General features: G+C 40.7%; 1 protein-coding gene across 3 annotated transcripts in view; it reads right to left on the reverse strand.

The window, feature by feature from the left end:
- SETX (senataxin) overlaps nt 1-14,414 on the reverse strand; it is a 95,255-nt gene that overhangs the window by 4,453 nt on the left and 76,388 nt on the right. For 2 of the 3 annotated variants that reach the window (XM_030818082.1, XM_030818083.1), the window contains exons 21-26: nt 11,922-12,109; nt 10,952-11,044; nt 9,077-9,241; nt 5,533-5,631; nt 3,770-3,857; nt 3,558-3,644 (exon numbers count right to left, since the gene is read on the reverse strand). In XM_030818082.1, coding sequence (XP_030673942.1) covers nt 3,558-3,644; nt 3,770-3,857; nt 5,533-5,631; nt 9,077-9,241; nt 10,952-11,044; nt 11,922-12,109 — 720 coding nt within the window. The remainder of the gene's footprint in view (nt 1-3,557; nt 3,645-3,769; nt 3,858-5,532; nt 5,632-9,076; nt 9,242-10,951; nt 11,045-11,921; nt 12,110-14,414) is intronic. The other variant, XM_030818084.1, reaches the window with a different exon arrangement.

Genomic DNA, 14,414 nt, shown 5'->3' on the forward strand with positions numbered 1-14,414 from the left:
ATGTGACTATTCTAGAAAAAGGCCCATCGCTTTCACTGGATTTCCAAAGGCCTCCCAAACCCCAAACGGCTAAAAGATCTTCATCCACTGAGATCTCAAGATATCATCTCACTTTCTGCCTGTTTCCTACAGGAGCTTAAGATACTAAACCCCATCTCGGGAAAGTCGCCAAACACATGCATCTCTCCTCTCTTCCCGACAGTTTCTTCAGAAGCCTCTCATGGGGGCTCCTGTCCTATTCATTAAAGGTATGTTAGGGAAGCAGTGAGGCTGCACAGTATTTACTTGCTGTGTGACCTTGGTCAAGTCACTTGACCTCAGAGCCTGTTTCCTCATCTGTAAAACAGGAGTAATATTTTATTTAATGGATTCTAAAGTGCACGTTGCTTTCACATTTTACCATTTCTGACCTTGGGGAGCTTCTTGGCCATGTACTTATCCTTGGAGATTTCATGAGGAGGCAATTATAACCCTTAGACTTTTAGTCAATAAACCACTTAAAAATCTCGCCTGAAAACCTTCTACAGACATTTTCTGATAAGACAAGATAACACCAGCATTAAAACTTATGCACTGGACCGGGTGCAGTGGCTCACGCCTGTAATCCTAACACTTTGGGAGGCCGAGGTGGGCGGATCGCCTGAGGTCAGAGGTTCCAGACGAGCCTGGGCAACATGGTGAAACCCCGTCTCTACTAAAAATACAAAAATTAGCCAAGTGTGGTGGTGCACACCTGTAATCCCAGGTACTTGAGAGGCTGAGGCACGAGAATCGCCTGAACCCAGGTGGCGGAGGTTGCAGTGAGCTGAGATCGTGCCACTGCACTCCAGCCTGGGCAACAAGGTGAGGCTCTGTCTCAAAAAAAAAAAAAAAGAAAACCCAAAAAAACCTTATACACTGGAGATCAAGGGTCCTAAGAAAATCCTGGAGACAATGGTGAAACTCTTAGCAAATGCTAAATTGCCAACCTTATTACTGCACTGGGGATGAATGACAACACTGATGACTATGGATTGGGAAGTGATTCACTCATGCTAGATTCTGAAAGTGAAATATTTTTAGGAATATCTTAACCTATTATTTTACTTGTATTTTCTATGTATGGATAAGAATATGATAAAAATCTGTCTAAAGTCTTAAGAGAGTCCTTTCAATAAATATGAAAGTTCTAAGTGAAAATAAGGCACTGTGTCATAGTCTAATAATGGTACATAAAATAGTGGTGCATATTATAACGAATGGTTTCTTAAATTTGATAAACTATGGTAATAAGCTGACTTCACAGTAGTTTTTCAAGGTCTGGAGAAAGTCATGTGACCAGAATAAAATGCTTGGCCCAGTGGCTGGCATATTGAAGACAGGTCTGTGGAGAGAGCGTCAAGCTCTGGGGCTCCGTTCTCTTTCTCACTCAGATCTCTAAAGATCCTTAGCCTGTGGCTCAAACACACACGTGAAGCAGATGGCCTTGCTATTTTTGCTAAGTTTACTACATCTAAACTTGGTGTTTAATCCATTCCTAAGATTACAAAAACAGTTCTGAGCAGGCACTATTAGCCTTGGTTTCTCAGAGGAAATCAAACACTTTAATGATTGATCCCATTTCCATAAGGGGAACTAGGCTAAAAAATTAAAAACAAAAACAAACAAATCCCCAAAACAACAAAGAAAAAGCCCAAGGACAAAAAAAGTTAGAAAGCCCAGCTGACAAATCGGGAAGTTTCAGATTCTAGTCTGTCTCTTTTTGTAGCACTGCCTTCCTAGAGTGAAAACAGTGTCAGTGCCATGAGCTGGAGTCAGTGGTCTGCACAGTTGTGGAAGTGTGACCCAGGGGCTCCCAAACACTGTCTAAACGGAATGTGAAAAAGGGTTACGGAATAACCTTCTAAACCCCAGCTTCCCATGTCCTCCTCGGGCTGCCCTGCCTCCTGCACCCCACCCTTCACAATCACAATGGGCCTCATCCATCCAGAGTGTACTGCCAAGACACATCAACACCCTGAGGTGCCAAATTAAGGGAGGATGAAAAACAGTAGTGCCCATGAAGGCTCCTTTAATCAAGGCATCACTGAAAGATGTATCTCTAGGAACATTTCATTTACTTTTCAGGTTTAAACATTATCAAAATCTGTGATGTTAAATATATTTGTCTTGTTTTGCTCAACTGTACAAGTAAGTGTTAACAGGCTATTCAATTGATAAGAGATCACATTTTAACACTCAGATCCTTATGGTCACAGGAAAAGCAATTTTTAAAAATCCAAACCTATATTTTGAGATAACTATAGATTTACAGGAAGTTGCAAAGAAAGTACTGAGAGGTTGCATGCACCCTTCACATGGGTTCCCCAAATAGTGATAAAAATCAACTTTTTAGGCCGAGGTGGGATGACTTGAGCCCAAGAGTTTGAGACCAGCCTGGACGACATGGGAAGACGCTTTCTCTACTAAAAGTACAAAAATTAGCTGGGTGTGGTGGTACATGCGCCTATAGTCTCAGCGACTCAGGAGGCTGAGGTGGGAGAACAGCTTAAATCCAGGAGGCGGAGGCTGCAGTAAGCTGTGATTCTGCCACTGCACTCCAGCCAGGGTGATAGAGTGAGACCCTGTCTCAAAAAAAAAAAAAAAAAAAAAAAAAGGTAAAACAACTTTTTAAACTTTCAAGTTATACAGAAATTTTTGTGAGAGAGGTGTAGATCAGTGAGATTAATTTAAAGGCTTTTAATTCTAAAAAGAGATTACCCCAGTGAATCTTATCCTAAACAAGTAGGAATGGAAGTACAATTTCAAAGAGAGGAAAAAATAAAATAATATTGCTTTCTATTCCACTGGATATATTTAAGAGTGATGTAATTATTTTAATTGCTGCATTTTAAAATGTCAATATTGATAATACATCAGAAGCATAATCTTCAGTAATATTTAAACTTACAAAGATTTTTTCTATCAACTTAAAAATAGGAGGTACATAAAAATAAACGGTACACAGCTTTTAAAACTTCAGAGTAGGCACACAAACGACAAAGGCTGGAGGTGATAGAGGAGGAATGACACGAGAAAGGTGTATCTGAGCGCCACCTGGTGGCAGGAACCAAAACCAGAGAAAAAAAGCCACCAAGTTGGCTCTTCTTAGATGAAATCAATGACTTTATAAAAAAGAGAAATGAGGAAAACTACAAAGTTATTACCCCAATGAGACAAACAGCAAATATGTGCTACATCTAGCTGTGATATCAGTGAATTAAGCTGTACCATTTGTCTACTAAAGTTGGAAACTCGTACACCTCTTCCAGAGGGGCGCCGGTCCTGGCAGAAGAATGCCGGAGGCGCTAAGTGCTGGAGAAACAGAGTGAGCAGCACGGCTCCCAGTGCCAGCAGAAAAGCAGAGCAGAGCATGCGCCTGCAAACTCTCTCTGGCATTAAGCTGGGCTAATAACAGCCACATTTACTGAGTGTTTACTAAGTGCCAAGCAATTGCTATGGCACTTTACATTTGTGGGTTTAATATACCTTCTTAACAATAATCCTATGATGTGGATAATTTGTTTTAAAATGGTCACCTTGAGAGCCCAGTGTAGATACTTGGGTTCTGGGCTGAAAAAAGGCGAATGGTTCACGTGTACACAAAAGCTCCTAGGAAGAAGTTGCTGGAAAACATAACAACCATTATTTTGTAATCCAGAAATCATTTACACTTTGATGGAAAATAAGAACAAAAACTCAATCCAACAACAGTAACAATGGGTAAACTTCTGAGCTCTCTGGTACCTACCATCAGGGTCCTCAAATGTCCAAGGATGAAGAGGCTGTACTTGGCTCGTGTGATGGTGACATTCAATCTCTGCAAACTTGCCAGGAATCTAGGCAATAAAAAAGAGCTCCTTCTTTGTCTAGAATGACTTAACATGCCCATGTGAGACACAGGTGGACTCTAGAATGACTCAACGTGCCAGTGTCTGACAGAGGTGGAATCTAGAATGACTCAGCGTGCCCGAGACACAGGTGGACTCTAGAATGACTCAGCATCCTCATGTGAGACACAGGTGGACTCTAGAATGACTCAGCATCCTCATGTGAGACACAGGTGGACTCTAGAATGACTCAGCATCCTCACGTGAGACACAGGTGGACTCTAGAATGACTCAGCATGCCCGTATGAGACAAAGGTGGACTCTAGACTCAGTATCCTCATGTGAGACACAGGTGGACTCTAGAGTGACTCAGCAAGCCAGTGAGACACAGGTGGACTCTAGAATGACTCAGCATGCCCATGTGAGACACAGGTGGACTGCAGGCAGCTTTTCCGGGACTCCTCCACTCCTCTAGAAGTCACAGTGCTTTCTTACTCTCCGTCCCAATACAGGGTACCGGGCACAGAAGAATTCCTATTAAAAACAGGAAACAAACCAAAACCTCGGGGCTTCCTTCAAAGTGAGGTATCTATCAATTTCCTATTTTTACCTGGATGAGATCATTGGAAATTTTAACAGTGCAATCTTGAAGCCTTGAAAAATCCTAAAAATGTGGTACCAGCCCAATCACTTTATTCTTACATTTAAATATATCTGGATTGCTAAGATATTGTAGAACTAGTGTAGAAATACATGAACACCAGATAAATATTTCAATAGATCAGAAAAAGAGCTCAGAAATAGAATTGATGTATAAAAGTGAAATTTCAAATTAGCTGGGAAAGAAAGGACTATTTATAAACTGACCCTGAGATATAACTGGTCTCTGTATATGCAGCCCATCCCAGGGAGGGGCAAAGATTAATTACTATTTTATTTGAAAACAGTTTAAACTAATTTATAACCTGTAAATCCTGTCTGCTTCTCATGACAAGGAACAAATAATCATGTAAGAGTCTTGGGCTTCGGATATTTTCTGTCACTCATACAGGTGTCCTTGGCATCTTAAATAAACTGACAGTAGTTAAGGTGAACAAACTTAGCCAAAGCAGGAAAACACAGAAAACAATGACACTTTGACACATACCATGGAGAGTAACATGCCTCTGCAAAGTATAATCTAATTATTTATTTGAATCTTATTAAATAAAAGAACAGATTCACACTATGAAATGGGTTAATATAAAAGACACTAAGGCCGGCGCAAGTGACTCACGCCTGTAATCCCAGCATTTTGGGAGGCCCAAGCGGGTGGAGCACTTGAGCTCAGGAGTTTGAGATCAGCCTGGGCAACATGGCGAAACCCTGTCTCTACAGAAAAATACAAAAATTAGCTGGGCGTGGTAGCACATGCCTGTAGTCCCAGCTACTTGGGAGGCTGATGCAGAAGAATCGCTTGAATCCAGGAGGTGGAGGCTGCAGTGGGCCAAGATTGCACCAAGATCTAACAGTGGGTCTATTTCACAACTTAAAAGAGAAACTTTCATAGTATTACACAGGTTTTCACAAAAGAAAATTAAGAAAGCAAATGGTGTTCTCCAACAGTGATAATGAACCTAATCCTGAATTATAAACAAGCAACAATGTATAAAAGTATAAAAGAGCAACAATGACAGTAACTCACCCAATTGAACCTTGCATGCTATTTGCTCTGACACATGTAACAATAACACAATCCTTCTGCCGACCCTGGAATGCATCCACAGTATCTACTTCTGCTGGTCTATTTACAAAACAGAAACATATTTACTGGAAAAGGGAAGATAATTATTAAATATACATATTTATAAACTAGTTTTTTGGCTTTTCACAGTCTAGCCTCACTCCTATCCAGGCTGGAGTGCAGCGGCATATTCATAGCTCACAGTAACTTGAACACCTGAGCCCTGTCTCAGCCTCCTAAGTGGCTAGGACTACAGGCATGGACCACCACCCTAATTTTTCCATGTTTTGTAGAGATGGGGTCTTGCTATGTTGCCCAGGCTGGTCTCAAACCCCTGGCCTCAAGCAATCCTTCCACCTCACCCACCCAAAATGTTAGGATTGTAGATGTGAGCCACCATGCCTGGCCTTAGTCTTTATTTTTTAAGAAACTTAGAAAAAGACAGAGAGAGAGAGTCTCGCTACATTGCCCAGGCTGGACTCAAAACTTCTGGGGCTCAAGCAATCCTCCTTGCCTCAGCCTCCCAAGGAGATGCATGCACCACCATGCTCGGCTGCTAAGAAATTGTAAAAATATTTTCTTGGAGGTTAGCCTGAATTTTCTCCTCTCTCCATTCCCTGGCAACCACTAATCTACTTTCTGTCTCTACAGATTTTCTTATACTGTGAGTTTCACATAAATGGAATTACAAAATGTGATTATTTGTGACTGTTCCCTTAGCATAACATTTCCAAAGTTCATCCATGTTGTAGCATGTAACAGAACTTCATCCCTTTTTTCATTAGTATTTCATTGTACCACATAGTACAAGTTATTTACTAAGACTTGGTGTTAAGGTGGCAGCGCTCCCCAAATCGATCTACAGATGTATTACAACTGCCTTTATTACAGAAATGGTCACACTGATACTAAGTCTCTGGCTGGGCATGGTAGCTCATGTCTGTAATCCAAGCACTTGAGGCAGACTGTGTGAACTCAGGAGTTTGAGAACAGCCTGGGCAACTTAGTGAAACCTTGTCTCTACTAACAATGAAAAAACACAAAAAATGCAAAAAACAAAACAGCACTAAGTCTTCTAGTCCATGAAAACAGGATGTCTTCACATTTATGTAGGTGGGTATTTTTTTTTTTTTTTTTGAGATGGAATTTCGCTGTCGTCGCCCAGGCTGGAGTGCAATGGAGCAATCTCAGCTCACTGCAACCTCCGCTTCCCGGGTTCAAGTGATTCTCCTGCCTCAGCCTCCGGAGTAGTTGGGATTACAGGCGTGTGCCACCATGCCCAGCTAATTTTTGTATTATTAGTAGAGACAGGGTTTTACCATGTTGGCCAGGCTGGTCTTGAACTCCTGACCTCAGGTGATCCACCCACCTGGGCCTCCCAAAGTGCTGAGATTACAGGCATGAGCCACTGCACCCGGCCTATTTAGGTGTTCTTTAATTCCTTTCAACAATGTTTTGCAGTTTTTGGCATGCAAGTCTTACACTTCTTTGGTTCTATTTATTCCGAAGTGTTTTATTCTGTTTGATGTTATTGTAAATGGAATTGTTTCAACTTCCTTTTCAGACTGTTCATTGCTAGTTGCATCAAAATATAATCAACTTCCATATATTAATCTTGTATCCTGCTAAGCTTATTATCTCTAACAGTGTCTTTGAGTGGCTTTGTTAGGGTTTCTAGAAATAAGATCATGCCACCTATGAAGAGAGATAGTTTTACTTTTTTCTTTCCAATAAAGATGCTTTTTATTTCTTTTCCTTACTTAACTGCTCTGGCTAAAACCTCTAGTACAATGTTGAAAAAAAGTAGTAAGAGTTTCAAACATCTTTCCTCATCTTAGAGGAAAGGCTTTCATTCTTACCATGAAGTATAATGTTAGCTATGAGTTTTTTGTAAATGCCTTTTATTAATAAAAAAAGTTCCTTTGTATTCTTAGTTTTTTTTTTTTTAATCATCAAAGCGTTTTGGGTTCTGTGCAATTTTTTTTTGTATCTACTGAGCTGACTATGTGGGTCTCCTCATTCTTCTAATATGGTATATCATATTGATTTTCATATGTTGAAGCAATCTTGCATTGCTGGGATAAAACCTACTTGGTCTTGATGTATAAATCCTTGTAACAAACTGCTGAATTCAGTTTGTCACTATTTTGTTGAGGATTTTTGTATCTAGTCATAAGGGATTTGGATCTGTAGTTTTCTTGTGATACCTTCCCTTGGCTTTGGTATCAGTGTAATACTGGCTTCAAAAAATGAATTTGAGGGTTCTATTTATTGGAAGCATGTGAGAATGACTTGTGTTCATTCTTCTTTTAATATTTGATAGAATAGACCAGCTTAGCTTGGTTCTGGACTTTTCATTATTGGGAAATGTTTCATTATTTGTTACATAGGTCTGATTTTTTCTTTTTTTTTGAGATGGAATCTCGCTCTGTCACCCAGGCTGGAGTGATGCAGTGGGGCAATCTCAGCTCACTGCAGCCTCCGCCTCCTGGGTTCAAGCAATTTACCTACCTCAGCCTCCCGAGTAGCTGGCACTATGGGAGCGCCCCACTACGCCCGGCTAATTTTTGTATTTTTTTCAGTAGAGATGGGGTTTCACCATGTTGCCCAGGCTGGTCTCAACCTCCTTACCTCAGGTGATCTGCCCGCCTCAGCCTCCCAAAGTGCTGGGATTACTGGTGTGAGCCAACACACCCAGCCTATAGGTGTGATTTTCTATTGTTTTCTAGATTCGATTGTGGTAGTCTGTGTGCTTCTAAGTTAAGATGATTTTGGCCAGGTGCGGTGGCTCACGCTTGTAATCCCAGCACTTTGGGAGGCCGAGGCAGGCGGATCACGAGGTCAGGAGATCGAGACCATGGTGAAACCCCGTCTCTACTAAAAATACAAAAAATTAGCCGGGCGTGGTGGCGGGCGCCTGTAGTCCCAGCTACTCGGAGAGGCTGAGGCAGGAGAATGGCATGAACCCGGGAGGCGGAGCTTGCAGTGAGCCGAGATCGCGCCACTGCACTCCAGCCTGGGTGACAGAGCGAGACTCTGTCTCAAAAAAAAAAAAAAAATGATGATTTTAAGGTCATGGATTTCCAGTATTTAATCTTTAATTTTACTGTTGAGGTAAGAAGGAAAAAAAACATGATCTTCATTCTATACATAAAGGCAATACAAGGGTTAAATCATTTATTTAAAGTGAAATGTCACTTTTAGTCCTGCTAGAACAAGAATTCAGATGAACAAGTCATGGAACTAAAAGGTAAAGACCTGGCAAGTTTCTTAGTCAATTCCATTGCCAAGGAGAATGATGACATTCCAACTGCCAGGAAGTACCCTGTCTACCCAGGAGCTACACAGCACAAGTCTATGAAAGCCAGCAGCATTCCAGCTTCCTTGTGCCGTATCACCAATTTGCACAGACCATTCCTTAAGAGTTTCCCTTTTCTTCTTTCCTTCTATATCCTCTCATTCTAATTCGACAAGAAAACTGGAAATATTTATAAAAATACCTCACCCTTTTCTATCGAACTCTTTGTCCAAATCCTTCTGAATCATTGTCTTCTGGGCCTTGTAATGCGTTATTATGCCAATGTTTCGAAAACTAACATCCTTTCTTTTGTCTTTAATAAGCTTAATTATTTCCATCACCAGTTTTATTTCTTGAACATTTATATACGAGCTAAACAAGATGGAAAAAGAAAACACAATGTTATCAAAACTAATAGCAGGCTAATTGCTAACTTAAGTTCTACTGGGTTTGTTTCCCATTATCGTAAAAGGCAGGCAGATAGGCTTCATCTTTTATTCAGCTAGCAGTGACTCCAAGAGGCTGTTACAATGACCATTAATGTGGTATATATGAATAAATGTGAAAATACTATGGCAAATGTGAATACATGTGAAATGCCCAGTGAAAAATGAAGCTGTAGAGAGAAAAGAGTTTGAAATCAACTGAAGTTCAGGCATCACTTTCTTCATCTGTTAAAACAAGGAGAGCAGTAGTAAGAACAGCAGTATTAATAAGAACAAAGATGTGAATAAGAGATAGCTAACATGAATTAAGGATTAACTATCTTCCGAACACTGAGAAAATGCTTTAGATGTATGATCTTCCTTGTCCCTCACCACTGGCTGCATACAACACACACCACACAATGGAGCAGCTGCCATCCACACAGACTCAGTGTGAAGGATGTGTCCCATTTGACCCCAGTTGAACCACATGGGGCCCTGGAGCAGGTTCATGTCCTCTTTGTAGTCCTCACCAGCCTCGTATCCTGCACTCTCAACCCCTCCTGAAACCACATGCTCCCTCATGACCATACCGGACCCGAAATGCACCAAGACCAGGGGATGCACTGCCCCATCCCTGGATTCCTGAGGCTACCTTACCCGCCTTGCTTTACGAGCCTTAAATACCCATTCTCCTAACTTTGAGACTTACTAAATGGACAACCCAGTCAGCTATCGATCTCTTCCATCCCTGAAATCTTCATTTTCCTTGGTCCCCTCCCAGATTAACCCTCTCTGGTCAACATTCCACTCATAACCCTCCTTCCTCATGATGCTCTGGGGCTTAACTCGCAATCCTTTGCTCTCCTCCAACAGGCCCCATTAAAACCTTTAGGCTGCAGTCCCTCCAGCACTACAATCCCATGGCCAATCCCTCCTCTGTATGTTTAACCTCTTCAATGAGTGTTCCCTACTTCCACCTCTGTATCTTATCTAATGCCTGATTCTTGCCTGAGGATGCCACCTGCTCTGCAGCCATCCCATGATGTAGAAGTGGGATTTGTGTTTCCTCCTACTTCATGACAGAGTGGTGCTTGTATCTGTGCCAATAAATGCTGCCCCTAGACCGTTCCTCCCCTACTTTCCCACAAGAATCCCCAGCTCCTCTGACATCGCTGCTTTCTAGCAACACCACCACTCCTCTTTGCTGTCATATACAGACCACCTGAACACATGCCCTTATTCACAACCCAATACCATCCAACCTCTGTCACTACTTCCTTCCTCCCTTTCACATCTTCATTCAACTGAATTTATACTTAGCCTTCACAGTACTTAACCCAACTGGAATAACTGCTTACCTAGGTGATTACCTGGTGAAGGCCTGTCTTGCCATGAGATCACCATCTTGCAATGGGTACGTCTGTTTCCCTCACTGCTGTGAGCTCAACAAGTATCTACTCAAGCACTTGCTTATGACATTAGGTAATATTATCCCCATTATACAGAAAAAAGAAGCATCAACTTAAGTGAAAATGACTGTGCCCTGACACTAGGCAGAGAGATGCGTATAGGAAATGCATTTAACAGAAATATGAATGCAAATCATGTAACAATTCTGGGACTATCAGAGGACTGAGGCAAGAGGAGAACATACTCATTATCCCGTCTTTCTGAACCATCCCCGACATCAAACACAAGGTATGGCTGAAATGGCCAGTCTGATGAACATCGAATGGCTTCTGTCTGTCTGTAAAAAAAAGCAGTCAACATTCAGAATAAAGTCAAGATTTAAGAAAATATTTTGGTATTACTACAATTTTTTCTGTGTGGTGATGTGGGCTGGGGCTAACAGGAATATTCTTTTCTAGACGTGTATTAGTAAAAGGTACAAAACAAATTCTATTTTTTTGCTGGTGCTAGGAGAGGTATCTATATCATTAAAATATAACAAGTATGATTGGAAAGACACTCAGAATAGAGTAAGCCACAGAATACTATGTTAAGTATGGTCCCACGTTTTTTCCTTCAAAAATTTAAAAAGTAAAAAAAGATATGCATAGTAAAAGGACTGAAACTTGGCCAGGTGCGGTGACTCTTGCCTGTAATCCCAGCACTTTGGCAGGCCAAGGCGGGTGGATTGCTTGAGCTCAGGAGTTCGAAAGCAGCCTGGGCAACACAGCGAAACCCCGTTTCTACAAAAAGAAAAATACAAAAATTAGCCAGGCATGGTGACTGAGTGTAGTCCCACCTACTCAGGAGGCTGAGGCAGGTGGATCGATTGAGGCTGGGAGGTCGAAGCTGCAGTGAGCCAGGATTGTGTGCCACTGCATTCATTCTGAGTGACAGAATGAGACCCTGTCTTCAAAAAAAAAAAAGGACTGAAAGTGGATATACCAAAACGTTACCAGTGATTATTTCTGGGTAGTATAAATATAGGTGACTTTTTCCCCTTTCCTATGTGCTTTGCTGTATTCAACATGATGGCTATTATAACAAGACAAAATTATTAACCCTTCAGGATTTATGCTTTTTATGACAAGACCTAAGAAGACAGTAAAATGTCTGTTCTTCATAAGTAGCTAAACTACAACAAAATAAGGTCACAAACAATAAGGGGAACTCACCTATTTGTTTTTAAGTTTCTGTTATAAACATAATTAGAAGGGAAGAGGCATATGTCCGGATGCATCCTGTACTGAACAGTGAGCTGTAGAATGGGCAGCCTGCTGATCATGTTGTGTTCTACATTCTCTTCCAGCAGTCTGCAGAAGCGAGCCATCAGTGACTGGTCGTAGCCATACTCCTGTGCTTTCTGTGAGGGGCAAAATAAAGCAATAATTTCCAAGAATCCATTTATATCTTTCCCACTATTATAAACACAATTACTGAGATCTAATACGTACATGGCAACGTTCAGGCAGTGTTAAGATTACCAACCACAGCTTCAGAGAAAAAAGGTGTTTCTGACTCTGAACCTCAAAATGCCATGAATCTTTTTTTTTTTTGGAGACACAGTCTCGCTCTGTCGCCCAGGCTGGAGCGCAGTGGCGCGATCTCAGCTCACTGCATCCTTCACCTCCCAGGTTCAAGCGATTCTCACATCTCTGGCCTCCTGAGTAGCTGGGATAACAGGCATGAACCACCACACCCAGCCAAAATGCCATGAATCTTGAATATATGTGGAGGTATTTTCTACTCATAAACTGCTAATGAAAGAGAGATGATCTTGTGAAAGACGACTGATGCTATTCTGATGCTACAAGATGCCACCCAAAAAAACCAGTAATAAAGGAAGCAGAGAAATGTAACATAGATTTTAACAATTATTTCTGGGAGTATACCCTCACAGATAGACATATTGAATGCCACCGTAAACAAGCCTTTTGAAGACAAAATTCTTCATTCATCCATCTAATATGTACTAAGCATCTATAATTTGGAGTGCTAAGACCGCTAGAGTGAATAAGATGAAGTCTCACAGGACTTCATTTCCAGCGAAGGAAACAGACTCAACTTATGTGTTGACCATCCTTAATCCAAAAATCCAAACTACTGCAATGAGCATATCCTTTGAGCGTGAACTTTAAGTACAATGTCAGCACTTGGGAAGTTTCAGATGGTGAAGCATTTCAAATTTTTGAATTGGGAAAGCCCAAGCTGTGCTAAATAGATTTCACAAACCAAATAACGGGTTATATTCTGCAATCTGAAAAACAGTGACCTAAGTGACAAATGGGATAAACTGTCTTGATGTTATCACAGTTGTGCCTTGGGATATACTTTCGGATGGCAGCATCACAGAAAGTTTCAAAAAGGGGAGGGGGAGGGATTGCATTAGGAGACATACCTAATGTAAATGACGAGTTAATGGGTGCAGCACACCAACATGGCACATGTATACACATGTAACAAACCTGCACATTGTGCACATGTACCCTAGAACTTAAAGTATAATTTAAAAAAAAAAGGTTTCAAAAAGTACTTTATCTTAAATAACGCTGAAGTAAAAATGTCCTGAAAACTTCACTAAGATGATGGAATCTTCATGAGTGATGTGAAAGATACTGGCACTGAAGATGTGCAAAGCCTGAATAAACTTGTTTCACAAACTATGGGAGCAGAAGAAAGGCATTACTTCTTAACCTATTTATATGTGTAATTCTAGACAGGTTTGTGTAAGTATAAAATAATAATTATTAATAGACATATGCCAATTTTGCCTAAATCCTAAAAAGTTTATCTGCGTTAGCTCACAAAACCTAATTTTTAATCTTTTCTTTGGGGAAACAGAAAAGGAACTTATGTAAGGTAACGCATCTACCTCCAGACAAAACCTTAGTCCATTCTACAAATGACATGGATTTATTAATATATACTCTGACATGGGAGGACGTCCCTGATTTACTGATTGAAAAAAAAACCAATTCTGCACAGAATGATTTTGCCACCTTTAAACAAAACCAGGACCCACGTACATATACACATAAATATATACAAACCATATACCACTTTTTAGTAACTGACTCACTGTTATCCCCTAGAATACAAACACCATAAGGGGAGGGGTTTTGTCTGTTTTCTTCACTGTCATAACCCCAGCACCTGAACAGCATGTGAATTGTTGGCACTCAATATATACATACTGAAAAAGATGAATAAACACACAAATGCCCAGCAATATCTGTTAAAAATACTCACTTTCACTGCAATTATCACTAGAAATAGGTGGTCAAAAAAGGCACCTTATGGAAATGAACTTTGTAATTATTTTCTCAAAATGGCCTGTTTTATTTGGACAGCAATTTAAAAAGCACAAACAGATTTTTTTTCTGATTTTTGTTGTTTTTATCAATCATTAAAGTAGGCAGTAAAGTTGAGGCCCATTAACAATCTCTCTTTTCACTATATGCCAAGGCCCTTCAATGAAATACTGCATTATTTAAAGAAATGGGACACAGAATTTGCTCTTCATTATTCTCCAGGAATAAAGTTACCTGCAGCAGTTCTTCCCTACACACACAGGTTTTCACTGGGTGACGGTGTGCTTCCAGGCCACACTCTAACATGATCATGTACCTGTGCTCAAATGTCATACAAAGAATTGCACTATCATTCTG

This window comes from Nomascus leucogenys, chromosome 8 (assembly GCF_006542625.1).
Source record: "Nomascus leucogenys isolate Asia chromosome 8, Asia_NLE_v1, whole genome shotgun sequence".
Taxonomy (NCBI): Eukaryota; Metazoa; Chordata; class Mammalia; order Primates; family Hylobatidae; genus Nomascus; species Nomascus leucogenys.